Source organism: Podarcis erhardii, assembly GCF_964252035.2.
Source record: "Podarcis erhardii genome assembly, chromosome: 7".
NCBI classification, from domain to species: domain Eukaryota; kingdom Metazoa; phylum Chordata; class Lepidosauria; order Squamata; family Lacertidae; genus Podarcis; species Podarcis erhardii.
This window is the reverse complement of record NC_138511.1, coordinates 68,449,975-68,465,175: the sequence shown is the minus strand read 5'-3', so window position 1 is coordinate 68,465,175 and position 15,201 is coordinate 68,449,975. Positions and strand designations below refer to the sequence as shown.

Genomic DNA, 15,201 nt, shown 5'->3' with positions numbered 1-15,201 from the left:
GAGAATCTCCATGATCTGACTTCCACATTTGCTTGGGTATGAGGTTTAGGGACATATACTGATCTACACCCCGAACAAGGGTGGGAGAAGAGAGGCAGCACCTCCTATTCGCCAAGAGGGAGGCTGCCAAGAGGACAGCAGATCTGGCCTCCAAGGAGTTATTCCACAACTGTTGCTGTCACTGTGGCAGCAGGCAATGCATTTCTTGGAGGCTGGACCGGCTGCCCTGGTGGATTCTGCTGCCTGAGGCGCTTGCCTCACCTTGCCTCATGGGCGAGTCGGACCTGATCCTCGAAATGTTTTGTCCCATTCATGCCTCGTCCTCGTAGAGACCTAACCTGGAGCATCATAAACCAGCCACACCACCAGCTCTTCCCTCCATTGCGTCCTTGGACCAGAGGCAGATTTAGGGCAGCATGACTGGTTCCACAGCACTGGGCACCCAGCCTAGCGGGTGCCACAACTATGACGTAGTGAATTGAACAGAGGACATGCCGAGAGGGTGGGAGGTGCCGAATTCTGAGCCAGCAGAGGGTACTGTTGATATTTGAAAGACTGAAATCCGGCCCTGCTTGGACCACAGTGCTGCTCCCGGTTGGGGAATCCTGGGGCTGGGGAGCCTCTTCCTCCCCCCTCCTCCTCCCTTCACAATTCCTTTTCCGTAGAGGACTTTGGAAGGGCAGGGTGGGCGGAGGGGGGAGGAGGGGGGAGGCACCTGCTGGTTACGCATCAAGAGCCCCAGCGGTGCTGTCTATTATTATTATTGTTATTTTGCATACATTCCCTTTTTTATGAATGGAATTCTCCAGCTTTACTATGCCACACGGCGCGCGCGCGCCCCTATCCTCTGCAGCCAGGTGATTGGCTCCCGCCGCCCATTGACGTCACCCGGGAGAAAGACATGCGAAGTGAGGAGCCGCCCGAGCCCCAAAGCCTGAAGTGTGAGTCACCCTCAAAAAGGGGGCTTGTTCAAGTATAACTCCGCGCTTCTCCTTGCCAGTCTGCCTGCCAGCCAGCCTCGCTGCTCCTCGGATTGCAGCTGCAACGGAGCCTGCAGTCCGCAGCCCTCCTGGTATAGGAGGACCGCGGGCATCTGCATTGAGAGAGGCGGATTCCTTGTCCTGCAGCCACCCAATCGGACGCGCAAGGCAGCGGACCCCCCTCCCCTCCATCCCGATTGAATGTGCAGCCTCCTGTTCTGGAACATCACCCGAGGTAAGTGCCGCCGCCACCATCGCCGCCCTCCTCTTTTCCGCAGTATTTGACACGCTCAGGACAGACCAGCTTCTCTGCATCAAAGCCCCTTTCCCAATGCAAAAGGTGAGACCCCTCCCCCCCCATCCATTTAAAAATTAAGCCTTAGAGCTGCAATCCTCTATGCTTTTACCTGGGAGGAAGCCTCAGTGAACTAAATGAGACTGACTTCTGAGTAGACCTGGACAGGGTTGCAGACATGCCATACATTTAAAGGACACCCCAAAATAGACTCCTGGGAACTGTAGTTTGTTAAGGGTGCTGGGAGTTGTAGCTCTGTAAGGGGGTATGGTGTGCATGCATTCCTAGTCCCCCGGGGAAAAGAGAGGAAGGGGTTTAGAAGCACCCAAACCTCTGTCTCACTTTCTCACCCACATATAGCATTCCCCACCGTAGCCCTGTCTCCAGGAAGCAAACCAGAATGTAGCTCTGCAGTGTGAATTTGGGGGAAATAATTTCTAATAGATAACTGCCTGAATTTTACTAGGCACGACATGGCATGATGACCAAATAGACTCAAGTGTTGGGGGTTAGTACAACAGACAAGCAAAGAAGAAAAGGGAGCAAAACCGGGTCTTTGGCATATGTAATAACAATGTCAGCTCCGTGGCAAAGGCTGAGATGAGCAGGCTGCTGCCAGACCTTACAAATTCACCGGTGATGCTTTTGGTGCCAAAAGACTGTAATCAGCCTAAGAGTTGTGCTGTAAGGCATCATTGCCGTGCTACAGTTTTCCATTATAGAGTCTTGCGTAAACTTTGGGGAAAGTCGGTGATTTGAGAGAGCTCAGTCTGTGTGTGTTTTGGGCAAGGGAGGGGGTGAAGTAAGGAAGGAAGGAAGATTATTGCCAGGTACGCAGTGATGATGTAATCCGGGGAAGCGTACGTTGACCAGAAACAATAGTGGCATTTTGTTTACTATCCTTTATCTTGATGGCTTTATTTGAGAAAAAAGAAAGGAGGGCTGGGGGGGGGGGGGAGAGAACGATGGCAAACAATGACAGGCCCTTGCCAGAAATATCCCATCCAGAGACCATAGATAAGAAGCATGCAGCCATCACGTGCAACAGGGATGCATTTTGATGGGCACTCCTACCACCACCAGCAGACTTCAGCACTGAAAGGCAGCCTGTTTGCCTCTGCCTTGATTCCCAGCACCATAAAGGCTGGAGTTGGTTCTAAAAACCCCCACCCACCTCCATCAACACACACACACACCCTCTGGTCCCCAGACACTTACAAACGCCTGCCGATTTCCATCATGTCTCAGAGGACGCTAAGTAGGTGTTTTTGTGCCACTGCAGGTCATCAGAGGACAGCATGAAAGAGGAGGTGTGCCTCAATGCCACTGAAGACCAGCAGCCCGGCTGGTTCCTGCCCAGCAATGGCAGCAGCAATTCCCTGTATCTCTCTGAAGCTCCTCCTCCTCTTCCCTTGAATCCTTGGGACGTGGTGCTTTGCGTTTCCGGGACCATCATCTCCTGCGAGAATGCCATTGTGGTGGCCATCATTTTCTACACCCCTGCCTTCCGGACTCCGATGTTCCTCCTGATCGGGAGCTTAGCCACCGCAGACCTGCTAGCCGGCTTGGGCCTCATCTTCCACTTTGCCTTTGTTTACTGCATCCAGTCCCAGGTGGTGAATCTCATCACGGTGGGCCTCTTGGTGTGCTCCTTCACCGCCAGCGTGGGCAGCCTCCTGGCCATCACCATAGACCGGTACCTGTCCCTCTACAATGCGCTGACCTACTATTCGGAAAGGACGGTGACCCGGACGTACATCATGCTCATCATCACCTGGGGGGTCTCTATCTGCTTCGGACTGCTGCCCGTCATGGGCTGGAACTGCCTGAAGGACGACTCCACCTGCAGCATCGTCAAACCCCTGACCAAGAACAACCTCATCATCCTCTCCATCTCCTTCTTCATGGTCTTCGCCATGATGTTGCAGCTCTACGTGCAGATCTGCAAGATCGTCTGCAGGCACGCACAGCAGATTGCCCTCCAGAGACACTTCTTGGCCACTTCGCACTACGTCACCACCAGGAAAGGCATCTCCACCTTGGCTGTCATCCTGGGGACTTTTGCTTCCTGTTGGCTCCCCTTTGCCATTTACTGCCTCCTCGGAGATTACACGTACCCAGCTCTCTACACCTATATGACAATACTCCCGGCTACCTACAATTCCATGATCAACCCTGTGATCTATGCCTTCAGGAACCAAGAAATCCAAAAAGTGTTGTGGACTATCTGCTGCGGCTGCATTTCTTCCACCATGCCTTTCCGGTCCAGATCTCCCAGTGACGTCTGAGTCATCCCACTCCTAAGGATCCTGCGCTGCTCAAAGACTAATTCGCAAAAATCCTTTCCCCCTCCTTCATTTCTCCCCTTCCTAATGTCCTTTCCCTTATGTGAGTGAACTTGCCGTTTTATCTTTTTATTTATTTTTCACTTAGGGAAAGAAGAGAGAAATATATATCATTTATTTTTTTAATCCATACATTAAAAAACAAAACACAAACGTGTTTCGGACAGATTGGTGTGTGTGTCTGTGTGTTTGCGCGCGCGCGCGTGTGTGTGTGTCTGTGTGTTAGTTACATGTTCCAAATCTGATGTCAGTTGTTTGTTTGAGATCTTTGTAATGCATTGTTTTCTTAAATGGGAAGAAACCTCAAGACCTTTTGACCTTGCTTTTTGAGTTCCTACAGCCTTAATTACCTCAGATCTTCAGAAAATATTTTTCTACATTTGAACAAATTCCATTGTATCCCCTTCTCCATTTTTTATTTCTCCCACCCCACCCAACTGATGGAAGAAGAGAGAGACCCGAAATTCGCCAGCTTCTAAAATAAATGTACACATTATTTATTTGTATTTTCCAGCTTTTAGAAACAAAATAGATTTCCCCCTGTTCTGTATTTTGCTGCCCTCTGGTGTTCGTTCTGTTTTAATGCACATAAAAATACGAAGGTGGGGGAAAAGGGAGAGAGGAGGATTATTTTGCATGTCTAGCAAAGCCAGTATTAACAAATGGAATGTATAACTATTAGCTATAAACAATGTGAGTTGAAAGAGATTAATATGTTGCTAAGGCTACAATCCTAGACACATTTACCAGGGAGCAAGTCCCACAGAACCCAGTGGGACTTACATCTAAGTAGGCATGCCTAGGATTGTGCTATCATGAACCTCAGAGGTAATACTCTAAAATAAGTGATTTAAGGATCACAGACATTGCACTAGAAACTGTCATGCACAGGGGGGGGGGGGCATTTCTGACTACGGGGAAACAGAACAGCCAACATTGAAACCATGGATCACATAGTCTATAAATCAACCTTTCTCAACCTGGTGCCCTCCGGATGTTGTTGGGCAAAAGCTCCCATTGTCCCAAGCATTGGCCATCTAGGGGTTTTTTGTCGAGTAACATCCAGGAAGGGGCTGGGGCAAGCTGATCTATATACTGTATTTCCTCCCCTGCTCCTCTGAATTTGCACAAATCCTGGCAAGGAAATTAATGTAACAAGGCACTTTTGGAAATCTGATGTTTTTACTACTGTGTTGCAGAGCAGCTTATAGAAAAGGCTCTGTATGAGTTGAGAAGTACTGTACACTTTTGTTTACAGCCATCAGAGAAATAAAGATAATTTTGTGATACATGTGGCTGCCTGCTGCTTTTGGGGGTGGGGTGTGGTTGTTGTTTTGCAGATGGCAGAGCTTGCTCCAGGGCCAGCTGCAGAGACTGAAAGGGCTCCTGTGCCGATGCTGCGCGTTCTCACCCCTAAACCTGTTGCTTCCCCCTGCCTTGCACCCACAAACAGCAGCCTGCTTAGTCATTTCAGGTTGAAAACACCTTGACAGCAAAAACTCATTTTGGATATGAAACTCTGGGAGTTGAGTCACAGCAAATACCAGCAAAGTATTGCCACAACCCTCCTGCACAGAGCTATTCTTGTCACTGAGAATGTAGGTATTACATGCAAAGACAGTGGGGCATGTTGTTAATTTCAGATCTTCATTTTATGGTCTTATGGGCCACGAACAAGGTCCCTTTTAAAAAACAGTCGTGTGTGTTACTTCAAGCTGTGAAGCACACAACTAACATGGCCCTTCTCTTCCCCAAGTAGTATCTGGGGTTGCCAACGTGGTGCCCACGGGCACACATGCACCCCCCAGAGGCCCTCCCCACGCTTCTTCCCACTGAAGACTTCAAACTAACACCCCACTAGAGCTAACAGAACGGGTAGTGGGGTGTGCTTTGTTGTGGTGGGGTGCCCACAACAGTCCCTCTGGCTTGCAAAGACCCCCACAAGATCCAAAAGGTTATGGGACCTCTGCTTCACAACTACTTGTTCACCCCGCTATGATCTTGTTCACCCCTGAGGGGGGAAAGAAATACTTTGAGCATGTGCAGTTTTCATTTAAGACTCTCTCAAATCATAGCATTGTGGTGACGGTAGTTTACTTCGGCCACACAAAACCACCTGGATTATATCCAATGCAGCACTGAGTAACTTGTTCCAGCAATGCAAATATTTGCATGTGTGCAATGGAGCTTCCCCTGCTTCCCCTGCCATGTGCCCCCCCCCCCAAATCTGTTCTGGGGTTTCCCCCAACCTTCCGGCGCAGGTTCGGGGGGGCAGGGGGCATGTGCAGGGGGAAGAGGAGAGTGGGGAAGTTCCATTGCACAAGTGTAAATCCTCGTGCTAGTGGAACGACGGCACCAGACACCTCCCTTTGTCTTAGAAATAAGCATTTTTATTTTTATTTTTTTTATTTTGGGTAGAAAAGGCCAATGTATTTCTAAAAGGAAAAATAAGAAAAGGAGCATCTGTAACCATTTACATAACTACAGAATATTTCATATAAGATGGAGAAAGGGAGCTGGGGTGATCAGCCCCAGCACAGGCCCAAGCTGGATCAAGTGCAGATCATTTGCAGATCATTTGCTGCTCTCCATGCTGACACTTGCTGGGTGGGGGGCCCTAGAGTTTGTGGCTCTGGCCAGACCTAGCTGCACCACTGTGCAAAGGGGAGCATAGGGCTGGGGCACTCTTTGACCGATTGTGTTCACTGGTCCCAAGTGGGAAAACCAGCAGAGCAAAGCCAAATTGCCCACCATTTCCTGGGAACTCCTAGTCACGTTAGTGTGTTGCAGCAAAAACAAGGAAGAGTCTTCCACTGCACCTGAAAGCCTGAACAGATCTACTGGATCATACTCTGATAGACCAGCAATCCACAAATCAACACATCAGAGCCAAGTGCCCCCAACTCACTGGTGAGCTGAACACTTGACCTACCACCACCCTAGAGGTGTTACTTCCACTGCATTTTTTGAGGAGGTAAGAAATTGCAGGAGTCCCATTCTGAACAGTAGGAGAGAATCCTTCTGCTTCTTACTTTCGCCCAACCCCATCCAGATGAGAGAAGGCCCTGCCTCTCTCCCAAGTCACCTGTGCATGCCGGAATGGGGGAAGCAAATTGGTGGTGATCACAAATAATGGTTGGCTAGCCACTGGGCCCATCACCTCCTGGCAAATAGAAGGGGAAGAAATGGAGGCAGTGAGAGATTTTACTTTCTTGGGCTCCGTGATCACTGCAGATGGTGACAGCAGTCACGAAATTAAAAGACGCCTGCTCCTTGGGAGAAAGGCGATGGCAGACCTGAGTGCCAGCCCTGAGTGCTCACTGGAAGACCTGATGGCAGCCCTGAGTGCTCACTGGAAGGACAGATCGTGAAACTGAGGCTCCAGTATTTTGGCCACATCATGAGAAGAGAAGACTCCCTGGAAAAGACCCTGATGATGAGAAAGATGGAGAGCACAAGGAGACAGAGGACGACAGAGGACGAGATGGTTGGACAATGTTCTCGAAGCTACAAACATGAGTCTGACCAAACTCTGAGAGGCAGTCAAAGACTGGTGCCTGGTGTGCTCTGGTCCATGGGGTCACAAAGAGTCGGACACGACTAAACGACTAAACAACAACAAGTAAGCCAAGCTAACACATGTGGACCTTTGGCACAGACTTAACCCTTTGGAGGTCATTGACATCAATGGCACAAGATTTAGCTGTATGATGATTTGGAAATTCATCAGCCTCATGCGATGAGAAGCAGCTCCATCAAAATAACAGCTCCACTGGGCTCTTCCTGCCCCTGAAGTGTTTCCATAGCAGCTGGCCATTATAAGAGCTACTATTTAACTTAAAGCATTTGTGTCCCGTCCCCCCCACCTCTTCCCTCCCCATCCCCTTTTGTGTTGCATCTTTTAGATTAAAATCCTCTCTTGTTTTAATCAAATGTCGGTAAGTTGCTTTGGAAGCCTTTTCAGCTGAAGAGCAGGTTAAACATTCTCAAGAGAAGAAATTTGCAGACAGATATTATCTTACATCTGATGAAGTCGGGCTCTAGTCCACAGTGCTGTAAGACTCTGTTGTCTTTGGACACAAAGAGTTACTTCTAGAGTGACATTTCAGACCGGCTCCTGTGTCAGTATAACATTGCTCTGGCAAGGAGGGGGCGTAAGCTAAAACACTGCAATCTGATTCAATGGAGAGAGATGAAATACATTGACTCTTCCCCTCACCCCCATTCCACTGCAATGGAGCCTAGGATTCTGTCTAGCCTGACACCTAATCACAGCATATATGTGGTCCCAGGAAACCACCTGATTATACTCAGTTACTAATTGTCCTGAGCCCCCAGGCCTACCTGGCAGCCAGACAGTGTGCTAAGGCCAAGTTCAAAATCAGCATCCGCAAAGTCCACAATCCAAGATCCAAAGTTGAAAGGCCGAAGGTCAGGAAATGAGGTCCAGTGTCAATGCAAGTCTGAAGTCAGGATGCAGTGCAGTGTCAAGCCCAAAGTACAGTCCCATGGAGGTCCAGGAATATCCAAGCCGAGGTCCATCAACATGGGCAGTTGAGCAGACACAGCATATCAGCTCTGCTTCCCTTTGCATGCTGATTACAGCATCTGGGCTTGACGAGGCAAGTGACCCTCACCTGTTCTGAGCCAGCTCCATCTGAGGAATCACACCTTTCTTCCCAGAGCTAATAAGCCCCACCTGGGCAGCTAGGGAGCTGGGCTGTGGACCCTTGCCTGCGTCAGCCTCCTGGAGCACCCTGCCCGCTGCTCCCTACGCCTCAGAGCCCGCTGTGTTTGTGGAAACAGGGCCCCTCTGGCTCTGGTGATGGGTCCTGCTGCTCTGATTTCTGTGCACCGACCCCCATCCTCTCGTCCTCCTCTGGCACCCTGTGAGTACTTCCTATACTAACATCTCCTTCCCCACCCCCAGCTTGCCCTGGTGTGTCCCAGTCCTGGCTAAACCCCTGGCTGGGATCTTCCTTCTCTTCCTTTTCCCCATAGTCCTGCCAGTTCGTGGCACTAATCTTGGCATGCAATCTAATATTGCAGAGTCAGCAGCATATTTAAAATATTGAAAATTATTAAAATTAACAACAGCATTTGATTTTGTATCTCATCATGGATATCCAAAACACCCTTAAAATAGGACTGCCATATCACATATTCACATCCGGGAATCAGACTGTTAAAAAGGCATCTGGGAGGATTTTCGCTGAATCGGCAAAATGTCCAGGGAAACCCAGAGGTATGGCAAGTAGGGCAATTTTTAAAGGGGGAAAAATGCTTTAAGAATTGAAAACAAGCCCCAAAACTTAAATATATTTGGGATAAATATTTGGGAATCAACAGATTCTCACTTTTGGGAATATGGCAACCCTACGAAAAAGAAACCAACTAAGAACGCAGGGCATCATCCAAAGGAGGAGGGGGGATTACTGAAAACATTGCCCTTCCTGCAAGGAGAGGGACGAAGCGCTGACCTCATCCTGTAACTATGCTGTGAAAGTTCGGTCCTTCCTGTTCTTTTAAGGCAGCTGCTCCACGCAGAATAGGCTCCAGACCTCCAGATCGGAGCAAACTGTTCAGAGAGAGATTAGAAACCAAACACCTCTGCAGAAGAAACAGTACTTTCCTACGGAAAAGATGGCAATCACATTAATTTCCTGTAGAGGAGGCTTTCTTCATGTAGCCAACTTACTTTTCTTTTTAATTAAAACAGAAGGAGCCTAACAGCATGATATCCCACCCTCCACCCCAAGGAAATGTGGTTTGTCCCTAAGCCTTTTGAAATCAAGGGACTTGGGCCCATCGTGGCTACTAATCACAATGGCTATATTACCTCCAGAACCAGACCTTTGAAGACCAGCTGCTGGGAATCACAGGTGAGGAGGATGCTATTGCCCTGATGTCACATTCTTGGGCTTCCCATAGGCATCTGGTTGGCCAGGGTGAGAACAGGACGCTGGACTAGAATGAGAATGGGAAGAACAGAGTGCCTTGGGCCTGACCTGGTTCACACTTTGCTCACAGTCTGATGCTTTGCAAAGGTCCTTGTCCTAAGAGCGCCAGGCACAGCAATGTTTTCACACAGGTCAAGAGCAACAGTCCTGCCTCTTTCTCAGCAAACCCTCCTCCCTAAATCTCTCAAGACTTCCCAGCTCCCACCCTGATTTTCTCTTTGAAGTATGATGGGTTAATCTGGTTTGTGATATATTTTGTGTTTGTTTCATGAGTATTACTTTTGCACTTGCTCTATGAGCGTAATTTTATTGTGCACCACCAAGATAGTGCCCCTCCCTTAATGTTGGTACCATATGAACATTAATGAATGGGGGGGGGTGTATCTGCATTGCTGATGCTACTCAGCTGTCACCCAGGGGAGTTATCTCACCCTGAGTATGGTGGGAAAGTAGGCAGCTACCTTGGATGGAGGGTTTCTGGTGCTATCAAGGGTACTGGAGAAGGAGGCTGGCAGTCTTCCCAACCCATGCAATGCAAGCCATCTGTAGGGTGGCCATGTGTCCTACTTTACAGAGGACAGTCCTCTTTTTCAGGGTGCCCTCTCTTTGAAGGGCTCTTCTCTAGTCAGCTAGGTGTGTATATATATATATATATATATATATATATATATATATATATATGCAGAAGTAGCTTTACAAATCCAAGTCTGCAGAGTGACTTGGGACTTTGGGGAGTCACTGATCCACCTCAAGTCGCCTTGTAAACAACCACATCTGACTTAGGCATGTGCAACCCTCTCCTAAATCACTTGTCCTTTTCACATTTACTGCTAGTAATCCAGGTGACCCCTATCTTATATTTTATATTGCTCTCCAAACTATACCTGCACTAGTGTAGGGTTGCCATATTTTGAAGAGCAAAAAAGAGGACACATTTGCGCTGATAGATGATAGATAGATAGATAGATAGATAGATAGATAGATAGATAATACACGTTCACATCATAACACTCCACTTTATGTCCCTGGCTTTTTAGAGCCTGGCAACCTCCTCCCCTTCTGCCTCATGGCTTTCAAAATTAACCTTTTTATTACTGCATTTCTGTACATTTTCCAATTCTAATTATACACATTACAGAATAACTCAAAATTTAAATAGAAAGGTAGAGAATTTCTCATTACAAGTCTTCAGACAACCCTGCTAGCAATGTTAATTGCTTACAATAATCTTTCAAATATCGTATAAGTTTACTCCAGTCCTTTTGGAATACTTGATCATGCTGGTTTCAGATTTGCCAACTTCTACTTTTAACTATGAAGCTACCAGCATGAGTTTGACCAAATTGCGGTAGGCAGAGGAACACAGAGGTGCCTGGCGTGCTCTGGTCCATGAGGTCATGAAGAGTCAGACACGACTAAACGACTAAACAACAACAACAACAACTTTTAACTATGGATCGCTATGGCAACTCTACTCATGGAAAAGAAGGCATGCCCTGGAAAAAGAGGACATATGGCAACCCCACAGTAGTGGATTTCCTGCATTGGGCAGGAGGTCATAACAGATGACCTTTGAGGTGCCTTCCAGCACTGAGTCTACAGTACCTTCTCCTCCATGTCAGCTTTCTGGCAGTACTTCTGCCCGCTAATATCAGTGAGGCAGTTCAGGAAGTGGAGAGAGATAGACGGGCATATTTCATTTGCCCACATCTGAAGTGTTTGATACATGATTGGTCGACTTTCCCATATGCACCAATGGAAAGGGGAAGCAACAGAAGCCACCCTAAACTGTTATGACCACGGTCAAGCAGTAAACACAGTTGCAAATGTTAGACCCAGTCAGATCTTCCTTGTATACATAGTCCTCTGATTAAACTGAATCTGGCAACTGCTTGAGTAACATCAGGCCTTTCTCTTCAGTAGCCAAAAAATCCTGATTTGCCAAAAAAGAAAGGCGGAAGGGGGGAGCTTGTGCTGGAAGCAGTGAAGGAGAGCAAATGCAGCCTTGCCTAATTGCTGTGCCACTAGATTGCTCTGGCCCATCTGTGTGGACCCAGCATCTGACAAAGCTCTCTGCTCTAAGCCTTCGGCACGTAGGAGCTGGCCTTTGTTAAGCGTTTGAGCCTCACACACTGCCAGGCAGCAGAAGCTTTGAGTTCACATTTCCTCCTGTGGCAGCCTGTAGTTATTTGCAAACAGGTTGGGGAGTGAGGATGGGGGACGGGAGGCTAGGAACAAAGCCACGCCTGGCTTAAAAGGCCGTTTCTGCTTCTGACCCAGCTGTGGAGTCAACAGTAAAAATGTCAGCCATTTCTAAAAGCTTGGCTTGTAGGCTTTCCACACAAAAACAGCCTGCAGAATCACAACATAGCAAGGGATTGGGGAGGCATGAAGTAACACAGAGAAAAGTTGGGTCACTGAAATGGCAGTCCAACACAGAACATTTCCAGATACCACCACTATATCCAGATGGGATTCAATTACTGTACACACCCACAAATTTGGGTTGTGCATTGTTATAAGAAAAACTGCTCCTTTTCCCTTATGGGGGTACCCAAGAGCCCATATAGAGCCCTTATGTAGGTTCTCTACCGGTAGGAGAAAATAACAGAGGCCAACCAGAGAATATTGAGGAGCAAAGCAGCTAGTAAGCCTGATCTTTATTAACTGTTGCAACAGGGTGCTCACCCTGCCCCTATGCAGGAGGGAGGAGGAACCCAGAACACTGGTGTGCAACCTCTTATACAGTGGTACCTCGGGTTACATATATTTCAAGTTACATACGCTTCAGGTTACAGACTCCGCTAACCCAGAAATAGTGCTTCAGGTTAAGAACTTTGCTTCAGGATGAGAACAGAAATCATGCTCCAGCGGCGTGGCAGCAGTGGGAGGCCCCATTAGCTAAAGTGGTGTTTCAGGTTAAGAACAGTTTCAGGTTAAGAATGGACTTCTGGAACAAATTAAGTACTTAACCTGAGGTACCACTGTATAGACTTTTGAAATTGCCGCTCTGTAGCTCAAGGTCACCCCCCAATACATCATACATACATCACTGAAGGGGCGGTCTACAGCAAAAAACCTGTCTGCCAGGATACCTGATAATAGTCACTTATTGCTTTTACCTGGGCATCCTGGCCATTCTTTTGTGATGGTAAATACCTAAATACAGGTCACAGGCTCACCCTATTCATACACAGATACGCCCTTAAGACAGAATTCGTGAGCAAAGAGACAATGGGAAGGTTTTCCCATTTCCTTCCTCCTTGCAGAGAAACATTTGAGGTCAATTTGGGAGAGTCAAAATGGTTTCAGGAATGTTTTCCTGTATTGTTTCAGCCATGTAGTTTATCTATCTATCTATCTATCTATCTATCTGTTTGTTTGTCTGGTACATTTATGAACATTTATTTTATATCTTAGACCTTACAATTCCCATAACAGCATTTATAGATTACGTACATACCATGCATGCAAAGATGTGTTTCCAGCAAATAATCATGAGAACCGTGGTTGGTTAAGGGTGCTGGGAATTGTAGCTCTGAAAGAGGCAAACTGCAGTTCCCAGGATTCTTGGGAGGGAAGTCGTGTGCTTTAAATGCATGAAGGGTATGTGGCCAGAGCTGGTTGGGAGGTCTTGAGCAACAAACTCACTCCCCACGGAACTAGAATTACTGTGATAAGGTAAGTGCTGGGAGAGTGGGGGACAGCCCCTGCTTTTGACACAAACAACGTAATCTAACCACTCCACAAACAAGTCAGAATGAACGCTCATTAACTAGCCTGCCATGCCTGATCTTCCTGCAAACTAATCAGGAGCAATGCTCAATAAACAGGACATCTTGAAGCCTGCGCAGAAAAACCACCCCGCACTCCTAACGGTTTGCAACATCCACTGCTTTGTCCTCGGCGGATGGCTGAATAGTGCACCCAGCCGACACTACCGAGATGACAGCGGCAGACCTGCACTGCTAACGCTGATTGGCGCTGGCAGCACCACATCTCACCTCCGTCTCAGAGGGGGAATTAAGATGGAGGGGGTGAAAGGAGGAGCATGACGTCAGCGTTGGAGAGGATAGACCGCTTGTCCGAGTTAAGGCGGCAGCATTGTCTCGCAGTTGCTGCTAATGCCACCTTGGAAGGAGAAAATTAAACAGGTCTTGGGAGGCCAGACGCCTGTAAAAGCAGCATCTGGACACACAAATGCATACACTCTCCTCGACTCCAAGAGCCCATGGCAGTTGGAGCTGTGAGGAGCTCCATCCTGAGAAATCACAGCTAGCAGAGAAGAATCATAGCATTTTAGAGTTGGAAGGGACCCTGAGGGTCATCTATTTTTTTTAAAAAATATATTTATTAAAGTTTTAAAGGTTACAAAAAGAAAAAGAGAGAACACCAAGTTAAACAAAAACTAAACAACACATCACAATATAGAAAAAAGAGAATAGAAAAAAGAAAAAATAATTATAAAAAACAGAAAAATAGAAACAATTAGAAAAACACAACGAGCCTTCCCATAACTTATCTTTCATTTGCTTGTTTCCTTGACCTCCTCGCACCTCCCTTTTTTGTATTCTAGTTCGGTTAGCTATTTCAGCAAATCCTTTCCATCTTTCCCAATTTTTATCCTATAATTTATAATATAATGTAACTTTACCTTTCCTCCTTTCATCCATTAACAGTCTATTTTTACTTAGTCCTTTATAATATTTCTGCTAAAGCCACATAACTTCATTCCAGCCTCCTTCTAACATTCCTTAATTTTACAATGTTTCTGTAAATAAGCTTTAAATTTCTTCCAATTTTCTTCCACCGACTCTTCTCCCTGGTCTCGGATTCTGCCAGTCATTTCCGCCAGTTCCATGTAGTCCATCACCTTCATCTGCCATTCTTCCCGGGTGGGTAAATGTTGTGTCTTCCAGTACTTTGCAATAAGAATTCTTGCTGCTGTTGTAGCATACATAAAGAAAGTTCTATCCTTCTTTGGCACCAATTGGCTGACCATGCCCAGGAGAAAGGCCTCTGTTTCTTCAGAAAGGTATATTTAAATACCTTTTTCATTTCATTGTAGATCATCTCCCAGAAAGTCTTAATCCTTGGGCATGTCCACCAAAGGTGAAAGAATGTACCTTCAGTCTCTTTACATTTCCAACATTTATTATCGGGCAAATGATAAATTTTTGCGAGCTTGACTGGTGTCATGTACCACCTGTATATCATTTTCATTATATTCTCTCTTAAGGCATTGCATGCCGTAAACTTCATACCTGTGGTCCATAACTGTTCCCAGTCAGCCATCATAATATTATGTCCAACATATTGTGCCCATTTAATCATGGCTGATTTCACCGTTTCATCCTGAGTGTTCCATTTCAATAGCAAGTTATACATTCTTGACAAGTTCTTACTTTTGGGATCTAACAGTTCTATTTCCAATTTTGATTTTTCCACCTGGAAGCCAATTTTTTTGTCCAGATTATATGCCTCCATTATTTGATAATAATGGAGCCAATCTCACACTCTATTTTTTAGTTTTTCAAAACTCTGTAGTTTTAATCTATCTCCCTCTTGTTCCAAAATTTCCCAATATTTTGGCCATTTGGCCTCCATATTGAGCTTTTTCT

General features: G+C 46.7%; 1 protein-coding gene across 2 annotated transcripts; it reads left to right on the top strand.

The window, feature by feature from the left end:
- Positions 1 to 834: 834 nt before the first annotated feature.
- Positions 835 to 4,911, top strand: GPR3 (G protein-coupled receptor 3). 2 transcript variants are annotated; one of them, XM_081869427.1, is made up of 2 exons: positions 835 to 1,215; positions 2,558 to 4,911. In XM_081869427.1, the coding sequence occupies exon 2, from the start codon at positions 2,574 to 2,576 to the stop codon at positions 3,561 to 3,563; it is 990 nt and encodes a 329-aa protein (XP_081725553.1). In that variant the 5' UTR covers positions 835 to 1,215; positions 2,558 to 2,573; the 3' UTR covers positions 3,564 to 4,911. The 2 variants fall into 2 exon arrangements, with proteins under 2 accessions (XP_081725553.1, XP_081725554.1); XM_081869428.1 differs by lacking the exon at positions 835 to 1,215 and adding an exon at positions 1,228 to 1,320.
- Positions 4,912 to 15,201: the final 10,290 nt, after the last annotated feature.